Genomic DNA, 23,965 nt, shown 5'->3' with positions numbered 1-23,965 from the left:
ACAACAGATGGTGCACACAGAATTGTGCAGTTACATAGTAAACACCTTTCCTTACGACGTTAAAATGGGAATACACTTATGTTCCCCCTTTTTTTCTTAATGTTTTTCCTCCCCATCATCGCTTTCTCATACTTCATAGCAGGCGACCGGATTCTTGTAAAATGTCAAAACTTTAACTTCAACTGCAAAGAAATTGACTCCACTGAGAAGAAGAAGAAGAAGAAGACACAGGATTGTGCAGATTTAATTTTAAAGAGACATTTATTTGATCACATGAACGTTTATGGTCCTGTAAACAGGATGGCGTGGAGGCTGACAAAGCCACTGGGCTCCTGCATTATTAATAAAAGCAACTGTGGTTAAATAGTTGTTAAATTATTGTTATTGATTAGAAATTGAAACATCGTTACTTTATGGCTCTTCAGCTGCAGAATGCATTATCAACAGCGCATTCTTTAAAAATTACTCAAAGTAAAGCATCGGAATAAAAACTAATTGTTTTTTTGAAGAACAATTAGTGAGGGCAGAATCGCACTAATCTGTCAGAAAAAGGAAGAGAAAGTCAAACTTGGTCACCTCTTCTTTTTATCATTACTACAACTCAGTTTATGGTAAGTTCATACGTGAACAGGCTTGATGGAAGCCTGCTCAAAAGATTTAATCACACATTTTCAAGGAATTCGCAAACACTGCTGCATCATGTTTTTCCAACTCATTTCTGAAATTCGAAGATGAATCATAACTGATTGCATGCTGTTTAAAACAGCGAGATGACTGAACTTGTGCGTGTGACAATTTCACCATCCATACTGCCGTCTCCCATTTGGCCCTGTTACGACCGCTGACTTTCAATTGATATTTTTACGTGAGACTCACACAAAGAAGCACATCTTTATGAAGAGGAGAAAAGTTGAAATGTGGTGTTCAATATTATTTTTTAGGAATGACAATCTCATAAGTGTCGCATGTTTTAACATTCAGCTTTTACCTAACACGTCGTTTTGCTGCTGGATGGTGAACCTGCTCTGGGCGTGCAACAAATTTCTTTAATCCCACTGCCGTTGAATTTCTAACCACGACCTCAAGCTCCTGCTGTTTGTCTCTGTCACTCCCGCAATATTTGTGACCAGTCCCGCCCGCCGGCCCCCAACCTGAGCTGATGAACTGTACAATTCAATAAATGGAAATCCACTGGATGCTTTACTGCAGCTTGAACAGCAGAAAATTTTAATTATATAGCAAATATCTAATCACTTTTTCATGTAAACTGAGGCCAACAAATCAAAAATAACCTGCTTGTGCACAATAAAATATATATAAAAAATCTATAAAGAAGAAAATGTATAAAACAATATTTAAAAAAAAGATAAAATTCCAGAGAATCAGTTGGAAAAAAATTCAAAATTGCTAAACATGAATACAAAACAATGGCTCAAAATCTACAAATGAAAAATAAAATGGAAACTAGAACTGAACTCTCACTTGTGATTGCTGGACATATTCCTCACACAGTGTTTGGGACTGAATTGGCAGTCAGGCGGTGAACAATCTCATCCTAGTCCAAAAAAATCTTTCTCAAAAAATGTCTTTTTTTTATTTTTTATTGCGGATTCCTTTCAGCTAATTTATATTCTCAGTTCCAATTTGCACGACTTTACATAGTCAATGGAAATGCAGCTACTGTCACTTGAGTTAGAGGCAGCCGTCACATGTGCAGAGTGGCTTTGAATCATTACGCATGCTTTCAGAAACCTGTGCTCTTGCTGCTGAACGTCATACACATGGTTGGCTAAAGATGGCAAACCTGTTGGGGTGTAATGGATATGTTACGACTAGAGTTTTCAGGTTTCTCCGTGTGCAGTCTGTGCTTGGGTAAACCCTGCTTGTGCTACAATGAGTGGAAACAGAAATCATTCTGACAGATTTATGTATTGCACCATTAAGGGGAACACTGGCACATACCTAGAAGCCAGGTTAGAGAGGGGGAACAGGAGGACTTGCTAGTGAGCATCTATTGGGTGACTTGCTTCCTGGAGCTCAGTCAGTCTAAAAGTAAACTTTAACCAACGGGGATCCACAGAGGAGTCGAGTTGGGAGCAAAGTGGAAGGTTACGTCTGGGATGTGGACATGCTGATTCTGTTACAAACTGGCACTGGCATGGACATGGACTGGCATTTTTCTGGTCAGAGAGGAGCTGGGAAGTCGAGCAGCAGGATAAAGTTGGATTTGCCTGCACACAGTTGGATCAGCTGTGTTCTCCTATACTAACCCTAGAGGGGGACTGAACTCTCATATTTGGGAAACCATCAGAAGAAGAGGTGTAGAAATCAAGAAAAGGTTTGCTTAGGCTAAAAATCCAGCTGCTTAGAGCTGCATTTGATTAGCAGTAAATGGAACTTTGATCAACATAGTTGATGTATGTTGATGATGCCATTTGACGAAATGTGATATTCATTGCTTGTTTTACAATTAGCGACTGTATGAAGGGGAGCAGCTTGAACTGCTTTGTTGCTGAAATGCACTATGTAAGTGAATAAATTTAACTTCTTGGAATATAATGACGTAACAAAACAGGACCGTCCGGTTATAAGATGAACTGGGGGCTTGAGAACTGACACAGCCCTTTTGTGAGGCGACTAATGTTAAAGTCCAATGCAAACATGAAAACAGACAGGATCCATTAGAAAAGCCTGCGGCACATCTATCAGATGTGTGACAAAGGTTTTCACACAGGTTGTTGAGAGAGTCACAGAGATGTAGGCTTTGTGATCCCATAGTTGCAGAGATCTGCACACAGCAGCATGTTAACATTTCTGAGTCGTTTGAACCTTCTGCACTTTTAAACCATCCTGAACAAGCTGGGCATTTTGCTCTTTGAACAGTTGAGTTACCACAAATGACGCAGTCGCAGTAGTACTTTCTAATAAAATCAAACATGGAGAATCAACATTTAGTTGTATATAGAGAGGAATCCCTACTAGGACATAAATTATGGACGACTTATTCTTATTAAACACGGGGAACCGATATGTAGTTTTATGTTTTTACCGTTTTGTCTTTCTTTTGGTTTTGTTGTTTTGTTCCTATTTCTTTCGAATTCATGCAAAGTACTTTGAAATACTTAGTTGCTGAAAATGTGCTATATACTAAAATAAGTATAATTCTGAATCCACTTGCATCTTAAATTTTGCATTTCACTAACTTCTGACTTAATATGCAGAATTACTTTAATCCATGCTACTTTTATGCATCATGAAAGCATGATGAAACATATGTAACTACTCTATATCTTGGTGGATATGATTTTTATATTTTATAGTATTTTTCATTAGAACTTGCATACCTAATAATCCCTGAAACTTTTACATCGAGAATACATAATTTTCTTATTTAAGTCTTTAACATTTACTTTCAGTCAGTCACATTTTCTGGAGAACAAAAGGCTAAATCTGTCCTTTGCCCATCAGTGAATCCTATCCGCACTGCTCGTCTTTCCAGCAACATTACGAAGATGACTTGCTGCAGTGCATCATGGAGCACTAACTTCAGTACGACTGACAGCGAGAATCTGAAACGTGTGATTAGAATCGCTGAGAGAGTCGCTGGGGTCTCGATCCCTTCCTTGGAGGACGTTTTTATGAAGAGATGCCAGAAGAAAGGCCCTCTCTTTTGTCAGAGACGCCCCTCGCCATCTCCCATGTGGCGTTTAATTTCCTGCTTTCCGGGGAAAAGATATCACTCTGCTGAGTCACTAGCAAAGCAGAATGTGCAGCATCATCAGTAACATGCACTCAGTCCATTTGCAAAAAAAAGAGTAACCGTTTTTAACTGTAAGTGTATATTACCATTACCAACCAATTTAATTTAGTTTCTTTCTGATATGACTATATAAGCTCATTCTCTTCGATCTCTTATTTTGAAAATCTATGTTATGTTCTTTAGTCTCTCTGTTAGGGCTGGACGATAAATCAATAACCATTCATACTGCGACAAACTTATGACAAATATCAATAGATAATATGTCTGCAAATATTAACTCATTTTACTGAACTCTGATACAGAAACGCACTGCATTCTGGGGAATGTAGGCAGAGGGAAGACTTTATCCGTTCAACTTTTCACAGACAGCTAAACAAAGATGGTGGGATCAACAAACTCTCTCACTCTTTGGTTACCTAGCAACAACCTCTTGAGTAACTTGCGCAGCAGCAGTTTCAGGTTTCACTGAGCCTCATAGATCCTTTGAAATATATGAAAAAAAGAATTGCATGGAGTGAAAACTGTGGATACATTGAAAATCGCTTTAATCATATTGTCCTTTGTTCAAATTGAAGAGTAGAATGTCAATATCATAATTATTGTTTTTCATTATTTTGTTATTTGTTAGTGATGGTGATAAAAAAAGCCCAAAAACAATTATGAAATAATACTTGGAAACTACCATCATAGTACATTGTATGGTTTATCTGAGCGAATGTAAATGATGTTAGTGGAGACTTAAGGTGCCCCGCTTAAATGATATAAAATTAGATCCCAGAGATTGCTACTTAGAGCGATGCGCTTAGGCTCATTTGTGGAATTTCTTACCAGACACTTTAGCTAATAGTGACATCTCCTCATGCGTGACAATGACAATTTGCAAGGTTTCCGTATTGGGCAGGTAGTATTTGCGTCTCTGGAGAGGAAAAGCTTTAATTTCATGCTCTGTTATCAATCACTTCCATTACCACACTTTGCTTGCATTTGACAGCAGAGACTAATAAAGGTAAAGCTAAAACCAAGGATGGTGTTTTTGATGAAGGACACTGCATAGGTCTATCTATATTCTTAAACTCTGTCCTCCTGCTCTTTTGGGAGAATAAAAAGCTGTGAATTTTTATATTGATAACCCCTCCACCATATAATTTCAGTCTCTCCCGGCGCTTTTATGCCTTTCCCCAAACGACTGGGTCCTCTTTCTCATGGCTTTCTCTTCTGTCTGACTTGCCAGGTCTATAAATACAATGAAAAATCTTTCAACGAGCATGAGAAGGGATTTTTTATTTTTTTTGCATCATAGCTCTACTTTGCAAAGGCTTGAGCGTGACATGGTGAGTACGCAAAAAAATGATTGGATGTATATTTCACCGCCGTTCGCTTACACGAGCGCTAACGAGGTTGTGTCTCATGAATTTTATCGAAGTGGTGTCTTGAAAATGTCAACGCGGTCGGGGGGGGGGGAGGGCAAGGCAGCTGGATCGCTTCTAAGCAAAACGTGTTGGAGGAGAGGAGGATTTTAGCACCCAGATCATAAAGTGATATTGTAGTTCCATTGCCCTGGTTATGGGATCCAATTTGGGGCATCAGTCAACCTTAAATTTGTACCTGTCCACAGTGGCGGAGGGAAGCCTTGTAAAGCTGTAACAGGATGAGCGATCGGCTCATCTGTTAGTAATGGGACTGAGCGCTCCGGCCAGCTCTCATAATTTGATCCGGAACAAGCTTTGACAGAAACAGAGCGCCAGATTAAGATGTATTCCTATCACACCTCCCCCTGCTCACTTCCCTTAGCAGCCCGCAGCTCTGGCCCCTCTCACTTTTCTCTTCCCCCGCCCCACGCCTACCCCACTGGCCATTTTTATTTGCTGTGAAATTTCACATTAACCTCCCATAACCTGCCGAATGCAGGCAAGACCAAAGCAACTTTCCAATCTGCGAGCACTTTTCCCTGAAAGATAACCGTTTTGCCTTGTCACCTCCCCTTTCTGCCCCTCTGCCTCAGGCCCCCACCCTCTTTCCCCATTTCAAGAGATAAACTCTAGCAGTGAAAAGAGTAACAATTTGCAGTAGGAGCTCCTGCGCCACAAAGACCTTATGATCCCATTCTGCAGTATCAGGCACTTAGAAGATGAGGTAAGCTTGTTTCTTCGGGCTTCCTCTCCAGTTATCGTCCTCCCGCAGGCGGACAAACCCAGACGAGGGGTCATCGCGAGGGGTGGGGGGTGGATTGCGGAGAGAGGGGAGAACGCAGCATGCGCCGTGTTTCAATAAAGTTTTGGATTTAACTGCTATTTTTCGTCAAAAACAGAAATCAAATCTTGGGCGAAGCCACTGTGGATATAGAGGCGAGATTAAGTGTAATTGAATAGGAATCCTCTTGATAGAGGAGAACTGGAGGTTGAAAGGCGGTGTTGGCGTTTTCAGATGAATTTTGGATTTGGGTGAGAAAACAAAAACCTGCAGTCCTCCTTATTTGTTTTGCCGGGGATTCCGTAATCTCACCAGCTTGCCTGCGTTTATTGTTTTTTCCTCGCCTCATTCCCCCGTGAGCCGATGTCGTACCCATGAACCTCTCAAGGACGGCGGATGGCGGGCCCAGAGTTACCGTAATATACAGCCTACTTAAGACCCCTTTGTATCCAAGTTAAGAATGTCACTCGCACAAGTGAAGGGCAGAGGGAGAGAAATACAGGCTAGCAGGTGGCAAATGGGGATTACAGGCTTTTGTGGAAGATGCTATTGGGCCTGTAATTATTATGAATTGGTTTTCCTGCAGACGAGGCGTATTGAAAAAGACAGGGGGTTGGAAAAATGTGTAGTTTTCTCTGCCTTGGTGATGGAGTGTGACTCCCTGTAGTCATCACACACCTCTCTGCTCAATGATTCAGATTTCAATTTAATGCCTATTTGAACTATAAACGTGTGTCTGACCTTAATTCTGGAGTTCTGCACTCCTGATTTACCAGCAGGGGGAAAAAAAAAGAAGAAAAACAGCAAAGCAAAAATATAAAGTTGTAAGCAATAATTTTATGTCTCCTGCAGACGTGAAAAGCGGATAGCAGAACATAAAACACGGCAGCAAACATCTGACCAATCACTTCACGAACAGCTGTTGAAATGTTTAGCCTCCGTTCGCCTCTGCAAACAAAATGACGCAATTTCTAACACATGATCATGTCAAAGAAAGCTGATTTCAGCACTTCTGATGAAGGACTTTACGCCATTAGTCTCTGCTGTAGGCAAACAACTATTCTGCTCTAACCAAAATAACATATTCAAACTTTCGTAGATACGGCAACTTCTCTGATCGCGTCATTCTTTAGGCTACTTTCAAATTTGTGAAGCTGAGTGGCATTCTTTCTTCTAATAATGCCCATTGCTGGTATAAGGGATAACAAACATCTGTGTTTCTTTGTTGGTTTTTCTCACATAAAAAACACCTAAAAAAAAGTATTTCACTTCATCTTTGAAACTAAACAATAGTAGAAAAGCTCTTCCCAGGTGAATTGGTCAGATTTCAGGCTCCCTGTTTTTGGGATGAATTTCTGAATGCCTGAAGCGCTTCTGGCTGAAGTTGCACACCAATTTGAAGAGATGAAAATGGCTTGGTTTGTGTTGAATTTGACACAAATTTGTATTTTCAAAGAATGTATTTAAAACACATTGACAGATTACTTGACAGCCCCAAGTCAGACTACAGAAGTGGGACTGCAGATAAGGACAACACCACAGAAAAAGTAACTTAAAGGCTACAACACAATCCTACATTTCCAAAGTACCTAAAACAGTAAATGTCCAGAAAACAAAATCATATAACCAACACAATGTCTTTTGTTTAGATTTCAAAACTCACGAGGGATAAACGCAGCACATCATGAGTCTATTATGCTAATTTAATAAAAGTCAAACAGTATAATGGTAGCATTATCCTCCTTAGTCAATCAGGGATTTCTGTTTCTGTTTGTGTGCTTGGTTAAATTGAGTGTTTACTTCTTCACATTGAAATTCCTGAAAATATGACAAAAACAAGATCAAATTGAGATCAATTCATTGACTTAATTGAATGTCTGGTATAATGTTCTGTTAAATGATGCATAAACAGATTTGATTCCTTCTCAAGGGTGGAACAGATGTTTTTTTTTTGTCACAAAACCCCAAGAGGACATCTATCTCTCTTTCTTTTTTTAACTATCTTTATCTGGGATCAGGTTGTCGGAGCAACAATTCCAGCAGATATTTCCAGACTTCTTGGTCCTTAGCGGCCTCTCTCGACTTTTCCAGAGGGACCCCAGGCCAGACAGGGCTCCAGTGTGGATGACTGACAGCTTTGACTAGGCTCTCTTATTACCGAGACAGACTGGTGCAGTGTCTGTGACACTGCAGAGGCTGTCCTAGTCCGCCTTTCTGCTCAGTTATATCCCTAGTCATTAAATTGACACTCAGGCATCAAATTCCTTTCAAAAGTTTACGACTTACGACAAACATGTTGTTTGAAATCAATCTATTCCTGGCTGAGGACAGTCACCTCAAATATGGTAGTGATATTTCTGAATAATCTGCTATAAATCACTCCACTAACAGCTGGAAGCTTCTTTGTTTTTATAAGAATCATGCATTGTAAATGCGAAATCCTGTGCTGAACTAATGAGTCAGTTTTATACTCATGATCAAAGCGTTTTCATCTGTTGAAATTACATTCACCTTGAGAGAAAAGGACACTTCATCTGCTGTTCTGACTGTCATGTGACCTGCTCTGTGCTGCGTCGTCCTCAGAGCCCTTCAGCTACCCCGGAGGAGCTGCACACTCATAACACAAACTAGCACTTCATTTAATCCACAACTTTTCCTACAAGTTTGGTCTAAACCAAATTACAGCATGAATAATCAAAACATGGAGTGGTTAGCAAAACTTGCTAAAGACAGCCTGGCACCTCAGCGACCATCTCTGTGTAAGAACAACGTCAAGCGGAGAAAGAATTAAGGGATGTCCAGTCAGATATATCTTCAGAGCAGTCTTTCTCAAACTGTGGCGGCGTTCGAGATGTTCGTCTGTGCTGAATGCGATATGTCGGTGAACAATGCTGCGCCCTATGCTGACTAGCTGTATCTTAACACCTGAAATAAAATTATTTATGTTGGGCTATCTACTGGCTGAAACAAAATGTTTTGTTTCTGCCAAAGCAACTCAAGTCTTCTTTTCTTTTATTATGCTTCTAAATTACAAATAGCTCTAAAACTTTACTAGGACACACAACACTTGTAGTAAAGAACTTTTTTTAAATTTTCATGTGTTTTCCATTATTGAAAAGCTTAGTGTCCATACTTTCAGAATCTGTAAATAACTCAAAAGACCCCTGTTGATGTGTTCATGGTTTTATTGTGGCCAGTTGCATTTAAAAACAGCGCCACCCTTCACATTAGGAGATGTTTAGATACTTATATTTTCATTTCAGATTATGTATATTAACATATTGCGTTATTGGGAGGAGGGGGGTATTTCAAGTTGTTTGAGAAACACTGCAGTATTCAATCTACAAAGCTATCAGCATTTCAGGTAACACACTTTCAGGGCATTTGAGTAACTTTCCTAACGTGTTGGAATGAACGGTCGGAATGGCGCAGAGAAAGAGAGAGAGCCGATTCCTCGGATAAATTTAAAAACAAAATTTCACAGAGAACTCGACTACTAAAATATTCTTTTACAACAGCCCTAAAAATCACAATCAGAATACTGACCTAAGCCCTGTAATATGTGAACAGTGTAAATTCATTGCATATTCACAGTATTTAATTTTCATGTGGTAATGAATCTCATATTTCTTCTGAAAAAGGTTACAAAATTTCCACTGTAAGTTAAGATAACAAGCTAGCCTGGGTAGTTAGAGATCTAATAGCACTTATCTTAGCATATCAGCCAGATAAGCCAAGGGAAAACAATACTAAAGCAGTAGTTCAAGATTGTGTTGGTTCCTATAATTCTGGTTTGATGCTTCTTCTCTTGATCTAATGACAAATCTAGAGGCTTTTTTTTTTTTTTTTTTTTACTTCTGTCTAAAGTATGACAAAGCTGGCAGGGATAAAAGCTTTCTTTGACCAACTCTGTGTTTTCTTTTGTTGATATGCTTGTTGAGTCAAAAAATAGTTTTATTCCTGGGACAATTAAAGAACGGATTAGTAAAACTAGGAGAGAAGAAAAAAAAAGTATTGTATTCTTTTTTTCTTTTACAGCGTGGGAGGACAAGCCTACTGAAGCAACAAGTGCTGGGAACCACATAGAGCCCCTAACAAAGGCAGCTTTTCTAATCAGAAACCAGCAGTCTTCATTTCTGCCTTTTCATAAAAAATATTTTTTCATTAGAAACACTTTTAGACTACTTTATTAATTAGCAATCTTCTCCTTTTCGACTCCCCCATTCCTTGTCTAATTTTCTGGGCTTGAGAAAGAGCAGAGAACAAAGGGCCACAGATGAAATGAATTGTTATCCCGCCGCTAAACCCACAGAAACCTCTCTTGGCCATCAGATTTCCTCTACACCACTCTGCCTGCTGCCATTGTTCTTTGACACGGTGTAATATAAATGCCACTGGCAGCGCTGATTATCAGCAAGCCCCAAGAGTCCCGACTGCATTAGAGCTACATTTCATTTTCTAAACGCTAAATTTCTTTTAAAAGGAAAAAAAAAGAAAAAGGCCATTAAAGGTCTGTTCTGGGGGGAAACCACCTTCCCTTAACCCCCCAGATAATTCCTCATTTGTTTAATTACAAGTTCAAAAACACAAACCAAGCACCGCCGCCACCATCATCATCATCATCATCATCATCATCATCATCATCATCATCATCATCATCATCATCATCATCATCTCAGATTCTATTCATGTTTTGTTGAAGCATATGACTACATGCAGTTTGAAGTCAACATCACTTATTACAGTCCAGGCACCTTTATGCAGCATAACTTTGTAATTTGACATCCAACAGTATTTTACCCTCTGTAAATTCATACAGTCTTTAATAAGAGTAAAACTTTGATATGAGGCAGTGTTTGATGAATGTTGCATTTCATTACTTGAGAGGCCGATAAAAGGTTCTGCTCTATGAAAGCAGAACCTTTTCAGAAAGAGATTCTTTTCAGCTGAAATAGAAAACATGTTTGGATACCATGTTGCAAAAACACCGCTTTGCTCACCTGCTCCTGAAATGAAGGGGAGGGTTTGGTAAATTTGTGTTCTGTTCCTATTTACCAAGGGATAAGGGACAGTTTCCAGATAAATAACAGCTTTTTTAATGTTGTCATTGTTCTAAATGTATGTGTGAAGGTTATACATTGGTGTCATGCAAGCTCAATCTGAAAATTGCACAGATGAGACAATGAGCACCAATCCCACATTTCAAAGGACTCTACTTTGTTTTTGCAAAGTAATACAGCTTCACTCAAAGTCGAACTAAGACCTAAAAGAAAACAAAACCTAACCGGTATTCTTAAAGGGGCAGTATTATGCATTTTCCAAGCATCTTATAGCACAATCAAATAACAGTTAACTTCAGTTGTTATAAAATTATCTACATGTCAATTGTGGCTTAAAACGTTTTTGTTCATATTTTAATGCCTTGAAATTGGGTCTCCTGCTCTTTTTGAAACGCCACCTTCAGGAAGTCACCACTACATTGCATTTCACTGAGAAGTAGCTCCTATAATGAGCTGAGCAGGTGCACTATTCCTCCAGATGCTTGCTAATTGCTGCTGGCTAGTCTGAAGGAGCTGAGTAGGGGAGTTGCGGGGAATGTGTGCTCTATGAAACAGAAGCTCGGAAGCTGCAGCTATGAGGCGGGGCTCAGTCCACCAAGGCAGATTAAAGGATTTCTCAAACATGCATGAAAGAATCAAAGCAACATTCCAGGTATGTTTTAAATGAGTAACATTATAACATGATTTAAAGGTCAGAAAAAGTCAATTTTACATATTACTCCCAAATTGAATAAAACCCATTCAGTCGTTAAAAAAGTGCAGCATAAAACGAGTTAACAAGAAACTAGAACAGTAGGAGAAAGTACGCTTTCATCTAGCAGTCTAACTCCCCCAGAGGACTTTTCAAGAGAAGGAAAGCACAAGTGGTAATGCGTGGCAATAAAAAAAGAGGAAGAAGCAAAAGGCTGACATACTTCTTAGGTCTGTAGTCAGGGATGCTCCTGTCAAGGGAGATGCGGTCGCTGAGCTGAGCGTTGTAGCCGTACTCCTCGTACTTCCCCTCTGCGTCGTGGCTGTCCTCTCCCAGAGTGGCGGCGGCTCCCCCCTGGCCGAGGCCTCCGGGTCCCTCCACCAGCCCCATTGGCTTCGCCAGACCTTTACATGAACCAGAAGAACAATCATGAAGATACGGAAGGACAAGTCTCTGTGAAAACACTGAGAAATTAGCAAAAGGGGAGACAGGCGAAGTGAAAGGCCATGAGAACGAGCGGCTGACTGACATTTTGTATCAGTGAAAGGAGACTAGTGTATGGCAGCTCTGAGACCCATCAGGCCATTATTACACTGGCGGTAAAGGAAAAAAAATAACCCAGAGGATACTGCTGTCAGAATAATACACAGAGGCTTTCAGAAAAGGAACAGAAGGATGTTTCAGAAATAAAGAGCAAAAAGGAGAAAAAAATGGTCTTTAGATGGTCTTTAAGTCGTCATTAGCAGTTTGATAAAACTGACTCATTATTACCTGGTTGTATTTTTTGCTTAATATTTTCCCTGACCGTTTCCAACTAGGTTTTCCCTCTAACTTTGGTTTGAGTTTTCTCAGACGCATTTCGGTGTGTTCCCATGGTAACTCAACTTTATGTAGACTCTTGTTCTCAGTTTGTTTTTTTTTCCACTGTAATGATGTTTTATCTGACCTACATGCTCGCCCTTTCCTTACCAATCAGACAATCAGACCTTGGTGTCTTTTGGTAAACTATTCCAAAAATCAATGAATTATTGTTCGTCCATTTTTGAAGCACACACTAATTTCTCTTGGTCTATCACCTAAAACCCAAATGAAATAAATTAAAGGTTATGATTGTGATAAAATGTTTTTAAAAAAAAAGTCTGAAAGGGAATAGATTCTTTGTTGGGAATTTAGTTTAAACAAGATCAGCCAACGTGTTTTCTAAGGTAGCCTTTGATGCAACCTTCCTAAGGTTGCATCAAAACTTCATGTGGAGTGAGAGCGTGCAGATGTTTTTCTCTCTTTTTTTCTTTTGGCATTGAAATTTAACAAAATGAGAAAGAAACCCAACAGAAATCAGCTACATGAAAGCTCCCATCCCCACCGAGGCCATACCCACCCTCATCCCTTATTTCGGTTCGGACCCTAAACAGTTTGTCACTAAACCCCGCAGCATCTTCCGTCGACGCCAGGCCTCCGCCAGGCCTCCGCCATTGTTTAGCTATTTAAAATTCAGCGAAATGGCAGGATAATGTCAGATCATTGTTATGCGAGCCGAGTTTCCAGCTCAGCCTCCGCCGAGAGAAGTCGAGTCGCGTCTGTTTTCCGTATCAACAGATGGACACACAGACGACGACAAAAAAAGATAGTAAACAGCGCACAGCAATGAAGAGCTCATCTCTCAGCTCGGGGGCCCTCTAGGAGTCACGCAGTAATCACCGCGTTTGGATGGCCCCAAATCCTTGGGTGCTGCTGGAGATTTGTAATTGGAGCTGAATGGTTGCAAACCGGCTTCTCCCGTGAGAGGGATTAAGCGCGCCCTGGCGCCGGCCAACGGGTGGCATAGCGTCGCACAATAATTCAGATAGTCTGAGCGCGTGGGGCAAGGGGTGGGGGGCCATAGAGGCTCCGTGTGAGTCTTGGAAGCCGGACAGTCCCCAGCAGCTGTGTCGCCTACTTCATGTCTCTCCTCCGCTGTCGGCTGTCTGATTGAAGGAAATTTCATAATAGCATAAGACCTGCCTGTCTGATCCACTTCAACATGGACTGGAGGACAGAAAGAGGCAGGGGGCTTTAAGATTCACAAGCATTCTTATATTGTCAGAGTACACCTGACATGTAATCAGTGCTGCCAGATTCAGCAGGAGTGTATTTTCTTTTCTTTTTTTCTTTCTTTCTTCTATTCTTGCACGGTTCCATATTGACGCAGCTGCTGATAAAATGCTGCCTTTATGCAGCTTGGTCGGTTTGTTGAGGGAGTCAAATTGTACTGACTGGCTTTGATTTTCCTTTTATGTTTCTGCCTTTTAATGTTGGTTGAAATTGTTTGCGAAAAAAGAAAAAAAACAAAATCACTTGCAGAAATTCAGGTACCTCACTCACTTTGTGAAATTTTTCACCAAAGCTTGCGAACGTGAATGGAAGCTCTTTAATGCACATCTTGCGAGGCAGAATTTGGACGGAGTTTGCCTGCGGGGAAAGCACTGCACCAACAACAACAGCAACGCTTAGGATTAAGAGCTCCTCTCCTTCCATGACTACATGAGTTAAAAATGCATGCACCCATAATGCTTTGAGGCACAAACATCAACATCTCCGAAAAAGGAAAACAGAACTGAGGAGCCCCCACAAACATTATTTTATTGTTAGAAGCACTATACATCAGAGAGTACATCATAAGTACTCCACTTAGCATGCCAACATTTTCTCTTAAAATGTATTGACATGAAATTCACACCATACCAGCTGCAGTATGTAACTGGCTTAAAGAATATTTCTTTAAATATTTGTTGAAACTCACTATATGTCATGTTGTATGAAACAGATAATCTGAAAAAAATGAGACAAACTAAATCAAGCTCCTCTACCTTCTTCTTTATGAACTAGAAACAGCCAATCAGAGTCGAAAGGCGGGTCTTAGCTCTCAATCATCCTCCATCTTCATCCTGCTAGCAGAGCCTGTTGTGAATGCTTCAACTGTTAGCACAGCTGCTGATTACAGTGGAGAAGCAGTTTTCCTGCAACAGTAATTTGTTTCTCTGACATTAGCACATTTAGCAGAAACTACATGTGCTTGATTGAAAGCACCGAGACCAGCCTCTTTGCTCTGATTGGTTGTTTTTGGTCGAGAGTGGTGCATTTCGTCAGATGACAATAGTAGCTCAGGAAGGAGGAGGTGGAGATCAGTCTTTTCACAAATTATCTGTCTCAATAGCAAACTGTCACAACATGGTGACATTTTAACAAATATGTAAAAAACATCTACTTTTTTTATAAAAGTTACATAACTTATCTTTGATCTATTCATACACAAAGACAACAACACAAATGAGCCCAAAAAATAAAGTTGTGTCTAACAAACTGAAATAAGAGTATTGAACACATTTTCTAGTTTCTGCTCTGAATCTCAACTTGAATCTAGGTTTGTTCACAACTTTAAACAACTCTTTAGCCACTGACTACTTCTTTAATGAACAGAGGAGCAACATGGGGTGGCTGAGTTGGTCATTCTGCTGCTTCTCCATGTTCTGCTGCTTCTCCATGTTCTGCTGCTTCTCCATGTTCGCCGTCTGTAAGTTTCTAATAGTTTAACAGAAAACACCAGCTTTAGTCATCAGGCGTGTTCACTACTTCACAGCTGTAGAGCCAGGAGTCGAACTTAAAGTGTCACTCTTCAAGATGTTTTGCCGTGGTGTGTGAAAATACTTGTGTGCTTTATGGTCAATGCGCTCTTTTTCTTCAGCAGTGGAGTCTTGAGCATCGAACACTCACAGGGGAGCACATATTCACAGCTTCGTCATTTTGAGTTTATGTTCTGTGTCAGGATTGTGATCTTGTTGGATGTTCTGGTGATCACCAAACACTTAGAAATTCATCTGTAGCTGACGCCATCAGTGTTTTGCATCATTAGGCTTTATAACATAAATTCATTTATTGACTGCTTTGTTTTGATTTCTTTGAACGTGTGAAGCCCTGATGTGTAAAACATATAGAAGACACTCCGGCTCCATTTAGATGGCACATGAAAATGCCAATAAAAATTTCAAGTATCCGTACATTTCTTTTTTTTTACATTCAGTATTTCCAGTTTTATTAACACGCCGCACAGCTCTGACTCTTTTATCATTTCACTGTGAAGCAATTACAAGCCAACATCTGTTTGTTCCGCTGACGCTCCGTTCCCAGCTAAAGAATTAGCTGGGTGCAGATACTTTGTAAGCTGGGCACTAATTTAAATCTCGTTGTGTCCATGTACGCATCTGTCCCCGCGCTCGCCTCACTCGCAATCCATCATATGACTGAGTGAACCTCCACCGGCTTCGACTTGAAGAGGAAACTTCCAGAAAGCGTTTGATTTGCCTGCATGAAAAACAAGTCTCGTTTTCAAAGATGACCCATTTTTTTAGTGAAATATTTAAGAGGAAGAGTGGTTTTTATGTATGTCCAAAGTGATGCAGCTGAGCGCTAAATATTGATGCTGAGGGGACGAGGGGTACGGATCCTCGTGATTTTTTGAAGAGGAGGTGGAGGGGGAAAAAGTATCTTGCTGGTTTAAAAGGATTAAAAAACCAAAACAAACCTATGAAATATTAAGAGCCCACAGAAGGCCTTCAGGAAGTCTAGCTTTTCCACTTATAACAGCTGCAGGAAGATCAAGTGGACAACTAGCATGATTTGAAAGCTGAAAGTAAACCTTTAAGTTTTCAACATACAAAGCCCAAGACAAAGGGGTGACAAGGAAGGTTCACGCATCTGAATCTCATTTATAATAAATTTGCCATCTTTTTATTTTTATTTTTTTTATAAAAGGGTAAATAAAATTTTTGGCAAATGCCAAACAGAAAACAAAGCTACAATTAAACATTTCCTTTCAATCAGTATCCATTCTAACATAATGTGTGTGATAGGTTCACTGAGATATTTTAGCAAAATGATCTACATTGCTTGGTTTGGCATGATGTTTTAACTCGATGAAGCTGAGGCTCCCTTTGTAGCCACATTTGTATTTCTTTCACTCTTCTACCCTTCTGAAAATGTCTCAAACCTTTAACTGGAAGCAAGTTTGCAATCCATGTCAATCCCAGTCTGACTGATCATCATCTTTCAAAAACTTTTCACGTGAACCCTGCAGCCTCAGCAAGCTGTGGTCAGACGTTTGTGTAATAAAACTAGCAGCACCATCATCTGCTGGTGTTGGATCAGACAAGCAAGTGTTTTTTTTTTTTTTTCTAAAAATACTTATGTCCCGCACGCAAATACAGTTTCGCTTTCACTATTAACTTCCTTTCTTTTTTGGTTTGAGTTACTGTATGACTATTCTGAATGTTACAGTCCCTTGCAACCCATTCATAACCTGTGGAGGTCTCCATATTCCACCACATCACAACTACAAATGTATTAGGTTTGGATTTTATGAGCCAGAGCAGCACAGAGAAGTTAAAAATTGGGAAGTAGAGAAAAAAATCTAAAAGAAATCTGGTGTGTATATATTTATCATCTTTTGTCTTTGTATCACAGGCATTTTACTTGCTCTCAGTGAAGGTACCCATCAGGTCTGGACTTTGACTGGGCCGTTCTAGCTTTTAACGCCCTAAATGTATGGCTCTGGCTGTATGATTAGGGGTGTTTTTATGTAGGAAGGTGAAGCTCTGGCTCAAATCTCAGGTCTGACCTTTTCGTTTCTGACATTAACCAAAGTTTAGCCCCATCCATCTTCCCATCTTCCCGTGCTGTGATCGGGAATCACAGCACGCAATATCTACTGTTGCTGAAAAAAAGAAAGCATCCTCGCAGCATGACATAGCCACCACCATGTTTCACTGTGGGGATGTTATAATCTGGATGATGAGCAGTGTTGGTTTTCCTCCACTAAAAGCATATTCTATATCCATCCACAGAGCTTTGTGAACTGTTCAAAGCTTAAGATTCAACTTTATAACCTAGTCCTAGTTTAAACTTCTTTGAAACTCACCTTGGCCTATCTGCTGTGACACTTTTGTCTTCGTGATGCTGCCAGTTTTTAACTTTTTTACAAACTTCTGCTGCCGTCACACAACCGTAAATTAAGATTGAGGTGAAGACTGCATTTCAATTCAAGACCAAGGCTGTAAAGACAGTTGGTGGGATTGGATTGTTTAACAACAAAAGAGAGGTGAAAGCAGAATGTACGCAACACTTTTTGTTTGTTAGACATTTTGAAGGCAGTCATGTATGACTGTCACAATTTAGTGCTTTACTACTCTGTTAGCCTATAACATAGAATACCATAAAACCTACTGAAGTGTGTGGTTGCAATGTGAAAGAAAAAAAAAATACACAAATATCAATGACTCTCAAGGTCAATAAGTATTTGTGTTGGAAAAATGTACCAACAATCATAAAACTTTGAAAAACAAAGACTGTCACAATAATATTTTTAGGTTTAAAATCTGATCAGAACAATGAAAAGGGAGCATTTTGATTGTTTATTTAAGCTCCACCTGTTTCATGAATGCAAATGTATTCAAAAAATACATCATTTAGTACAATAATAATAATAATAATAATAATAATAATAATAATATAAACTAATTTAGAATATGAGTATACAGCCGCAACGCAGGTTGCTAAAATTGTTGTTGTTGAGTTAGAATGCAAAAATTCAAAGATAAATTATTTATTTTACTCCATTACAGTGGTATTTGGATTCTTCAGTGAAACTCTCCTGGCATCGATATGAGCAAATGCCCCTCTGCTGCTGAATCTTACAATCAACTGTATGCAATCGTAGCACGTCTCCAAGCCAGCAGCATGCATAACAGAAAGACTCGCTCCATCAATAACGAGCCTTATTCTCTGAGGCCACCTGCTGATTGTCAGGTGAGTCGCTGAATTCATTAACTTTATTCCCCCGCACTCCTCCAAGTCTGAGCAAAACTGATTTTAATCTGTTTTTGAAGCTATGTTATCAACCGGTTGCTCATCTGCATATCTTTATTGGAATACATTTCATGTCATCGTGAATCACAGCACACAATATATAGGCACACGGAGATACGTATCATCCAGATCTACTCTAATCCTAATGCGTCTGTCATCGTGGAAGACAGTGAATGTGACATTTACCCCCCTCTCTCATCGTCATGCCTTCTTTTTTTTTGCTCCAGCGGGTTTGGCACATAAACAGCCTGAGCTTCTTTGTCATAATTGTGCGTCATAGATAAGACGTATATCTGGTGCTGCAGCTGAGCCTCTGTGGCCTCCATCCCCGTCAGCACCTACGCGCCGGGAGACGAATGGCAGTGACATGCGTGGCTGATGACAGAAGCCTCAGTGTGACCGTGAGCTGTGGGACAACAGCCTATATCAAAAAATAAATAAATAAAAAGAAAGAGAAAAAAAGACGAGGCACCTGCCGCTGGTCAGACGGGGAACCCAAGAGCATTGTCTGGATTGATGGAGCTGTATTTCAGAGCGTTCCTATGTGAGTGAGTGACTGGAGAAAATGGTGGACAGTGGAAAGGAAGGTCAGGGATTTGTGGCTGTCTTGTTTCAGCAGGACAGCCACAGATCATTTTTTTCATTAAACTGAACGCATCGATACTGACCACCTGCATGCAGGGAGAGCTGGCGATAAACAGCACGGTTTATACAATACGAGCTCATATTATGTAGATCCCCTCTGAACTAGACTAAGACTACCCCGAGGCAACCAGACACTGCAGCATCCAGCCATCCTCCCCTTATGCTACTTCCATCTGCACCAGTATTACTCTTCAAAATCTATTTCCCTTCACAGAGAGACAGAATAAATAAATAACTCTACACATTGTTTAATCAACCAGCCAATTCATAATTTGGAGGACAGTTTGCAACCCTACTAGCCTGGCCATCGCCTTCCTGTGCAACTTTGCAAGAACATTTTTTAAATTGGTGCATTGCATACGTTACAGTAAAACATTAGCAACTTGGTAAATTTTAAAGCTTCAACAGAGTCCACACCTCAACGGCCAAGAGCCCAGACCCTCTGTACAAAGCAAGAAACATAGAACGACTGACTGTTTTTTACCAGGCTACATCCCTACAGCTAAGTGCAAGGAAACTGTATTATCGGTAAGAAATTAAAGGAATCAGTTGTGAGACATACGTCATCAATAAAATAGTTTTTCTACACCGAGGTTCCTCCATGCAGCATTCCTGACCCAAATATACTACTGCTGCCACAATAAAGAAGAGATTCACACTGATTGAGCACCACGCAAAGGACACAGGGAAAACACACAAAAAAGGCCAAATGTGTGAAACATGTTTAGCAGACATAACACAGAAGTGGCATATTATTCCTTTTTTTGAAAAGGCAGGAACAGCTGGAGACAGACAAGTGAAAAGATGACACAGCAAGATGATGCTCATGTGTCACTTGTACTCTCTCTCCCCCTGCTGTCCGCATCTCCTCCTACTCTGCACTGTTTGAGAACTGCTTGAGAGCGGCAGTGAGCAACGGTTTTCCGTGGTCGAGAGAGATAGAAGTAGAAAGAACCTCTGGAAGTTATTTTATTGATTTAGACAAAAAAAATTAGAAGTTATTCACTACTAAAGCAGCACTGAACTTCCGTGAGCAAAGTAAGAAAAAATGAGACATACAAAAGCAACAAAATCATGAGAAAATAATCCTACATTTAGCCTGCTACGCTTGTCTTGCCCAAAAGTGACTTACGTTGTTAAAGTCGGTTTATATAAAATGACATGTAACTTAATGTGAAGATGTTGTAAACACTTTCAGGATTTCTGGATTTTGGGGGCCTTCTCAAAGCTTTTTTGTTTAAGGCACCTACATGTCTAGCACCAGCCCTGTCAAATAACCAGCACCTCACAAAATACAGTATGTACTAGATTATTAGTAAAAACTGAAGACTGCAGCAATTCCTGCTCTTGTTGATTTTTATTGTTGTGGTGCTGGATCAGTCTGACCTTACTGTACTAATACAAAACAAAAACAAAAAAAATTTTTACTGTTCCAAAAATAGTAGAGAACAGTTGTTGGAGAACTGCACAATACTGACCATCTATCGAATTCTTACCAAACTGCAAAAACAAATTGCTTATGAACCCATCTCCTCTTCCCTCCTCACTATTTCTGTCAACATTCACATTTTCTTTTCTTGTTTGAGTAGATAAAACTGAACGTCGGGTTCCTACATACCGACTGTGATAATAAACATCATACCAATAACTGCTGGAGAGAAATATCTTTGAGAGAAAATGGAAAAGAAAAAAGCACATTCAGTCTACCGTCATCAGGCTTAATCCACTCGAGTTGAAAGGGAATGCAGCGAAATGGACATCGCCGTCTGGAGAATAATTGCTTTCGGCGTCATTCCACACATGTGCGTGTGGGTTCGTTTAGGACCTTTGCACTCACTAGACCCCCAGAAGGTGAGCGAAAGAGAAGCAGCATTTACAGAGCCTAATGCAACGCTTGGGGTCAAACACTGCTTCATATTAAGCTTGTTAACAAGCCTAAAACCCCCCTTCGTCTGATTAGTCCGAGGCTGATGGCATCAACAGCAGAGCGGCGCTGCTGATGACCCTCTTGTCGCTCGTACTTTGTGCAGAACGGGCGGCTGAAAAGGCTTCGCTGTTTACTCGTTGGGAGACTGGTGACCGTCTACCAGACAAACCGTAAAAGAGGAATTCTCCGACTTGTTTATTGTCCTCCAAATCTAATTGGTCCCTGCTGTTGCTGCTCCGATGGCATGTCATTGGTAGGCCATAAACAACGAAGGAAATGGGCAATTACCTCGTATTGCTGGTGGACATGGTAATAGTTATTTGCACACTGAGTCTTCCTCTTAGTGTAGTTATTCCCTATAGCAGGAGAATACAATTTGTGGTCTCTGCACAAGTTAGGCGGGGAGGAAAAAAAAAAGAAAAAAGGAGGCTGTTGACCTGCACTATGAGGACGTGATTAAGTATGCCATTAAAGAGTTCAAAACAAATCATGGAGAAAGGCGACAGCCAGCAAATGTTTCCACATACCCTTGGCTCTGTTCGAGATAAATTGCGACTGAATTGCAGTTCTCCTTTCGAGACCTACATTTCACAGAGAGACTGTTTGCAGACGGTAAATCAGAATTTGTCGGAGTCGCGCTGAACGTCTTAATTTGTTTGAAGAATAAAGTTCAGCAGTTTGTTATGTTAAAAATCGCTTTGAATTTGAGCCTAACAGCCTGAAACCGAGTGAAATGATTCAGAGTAAATCTAATTCATCAAATGTATATCAAATATCTGGAAGGCTTTATTGGTGCCACTTCAGCATCAGAAATGCTTTCATTCTGCTGCGTTCGAACGCAAATATTCGAGCGACAGCGGCAATTGTGGAAGCTGTTCTCCATTTTCCGTGTTTGTTTCTCCTTCTTTGTAATCGTCATTTTTGAGGCACATCAGCTTTGGACTTAACTGTGTCACACGTGGGACCTGGAAGCTGATAGTCATAGCTGACTTTTTGGACCGGTCAAGAATGGACAAAAATTGAAGTTTTACATTCATTTCTATAATACCATAAAAAGAAACAGAAACAGATTTTAAATTTATTTTTAAAAAGATGTCTTTATTTCTTTCCTCTAAGCCACATGTGTCAAACTCAAACTCAGGGTCCGTGGGCCGAATCTGGGCCGCCATAGCTTTTTATGTGGTTCTCTAAATTCTAGACTAAACATTAAGTCTGCTTGAATATTATGCTAACAATCAACATTATGTCATTATATCAGTCATAGTTTTATAAACAAATTCTCAAAAACTTTCTTAACTGCACTACATAGCTGCCTCTGACTTAATTGATGTCAAATTACAGTCCGCGATCTATACAGCAAGTAATAAAAAGTTGCATTTACCGTCATAAATAAATACCGTAAATATCTTTAATATTTTCGAATTAGCACTACAAATGCTTTTATTTGTATTGCAAAAAAGAAAGAATCACAAAATCCTGGACGGACTGAAAAGATGTCAAATAATATTATTTAATTTTAAGAATTTTAACGATTTGTGGTCAGGTTTTATCAGGATGTTCTGGCACAATCGTCCCTTTAAGAGCATTCATGATTTTGATTTGGCCCAAAACCAAAATGAGTTTGACACTGCTGTTCTAAGCCCAATGGGGGTTTTACCTCACTGTTTACTTGCATTATCTTCACATACATCTGAGTGAAGGAGAGGATTCAACGTCCGGTTTGAGAGCCTATCGCTGCTGGCTGTATGCCAGAAGCTAAGCATAGCTCAAAACGACAGAGTGGCCCTCAGAATTGTGCAGAAGATCCAGCATTATAACAGGATCCAGGACAGAAAAGCCTGCATTTGTACTTTGTAAATGTGAAGCAAACAGACTAAAAAATGACTATTGTGAAACTATGTAAGATGATGAGATACTGCAACTTCAACAACTAAGCTGCAACCTTTCTCCTCTGTCAAACATTAGGTTTTACCATGCTCCAAAGAATCTATTTTTATTTGGATGTAACACTTTTGGCAACTATTGTTGAATGACATACATATGTGGTGAACTAAAATCACGGCCAATTTTAAATCCATATTTTTATATAATTTCTCCCCTATCAAAGGGTTTTTGGAATATGATGAATGTTTCTTTATCAAAATACATTTTGGACAATATGGTATGTATTGCATTCTCGCATTGAATTGAAAATATTTTCTAACCTGGTGAAAATTCACAGGTTTAAAGACAAAGATGTTACAAGATCTCACCATATTAAAACAAAATAAAATCTAGTCCAACAAAATGCTGCATTTTAAAAATGCCATAAATTTGTTATTGAACAATGTAAAAGATAAGAAACAGCTTCTGTGCTAAAGTAAAGGCCTATTTCACTGTCTTTTTTTTTGTAATTTTCTCTACTCTGCACTGAAATGAGATACCCCAGAACAAAGTTTCTGATGTATAAAACCTTTACTCTGCTCATGAAAACAGAATCGAAAACATTTCAAAACCTCTGACATTTGCACTGAAATTAAGCACTGAAAGAAAAAAAACAACACAGTCCAATCTAAACTGTAACATTTCACTCATTAAAAATTATTTTCAACTTGAAGATACATGAAACCTTCACTCTGTGAAAACAAAACAATGGCTCTTGTTGTTTAGTTTTGGTTTAATTGTGTCGTCTGTCCAGGAGCCATTGTAAGAGCTTTTTAAGTACCCTAAAAAAGACAAGAAAAGAAATTTTAATGCTAGCTTTAATATGTTTTAGTAAAGGAGACATGGGAGCAGTCTTTCATAGATGGAAATGT

General features: G+C 39.7%; 1 protein-coding gene across 1 annotated transcript in view; it reads right to left on the bottom strand.

The window, feature by feature from the left end:
• Positions 1–23,965, bottom strand: part of galnt9 (polypeptide N-acetylgalactosaminyltransferase 9) — a 102,275-nt gene that overhangs the window by 73,031 nt on the left and 5,279 nt on the right. Inside the window, exon 2 of the mRNA XM_055050575.1 lies at positions 11,925–12,105. Within this exon, the coding sequence (XP_054906550.1) occupies positions 11,925–12,105 (181 nt within the window). The remainder of the gene's footprint in view (positions 1–11,924; positions 12,106–23,965) is intronic.

Source organism: Poeciliopsis prolifica, unplaced genomic scaffold (assembly GCF_027474105.1).
Source record: "Poeciliopsis prolifica strain line A6 unplaced genomic scaffold, Auburn_PproV2 SCAFFOLD031, whole genome shotgun sequence".
NCBI lineage: Eukaryota > Metazoa > Chordata > Actinopteri > Cyprinodontiformes > Poeciliidae > Poeciliopsis > Poeciliopsis prolifica.
This window is presented reverse-complemented; position numbering and strand designations above follow the sequence as displayed.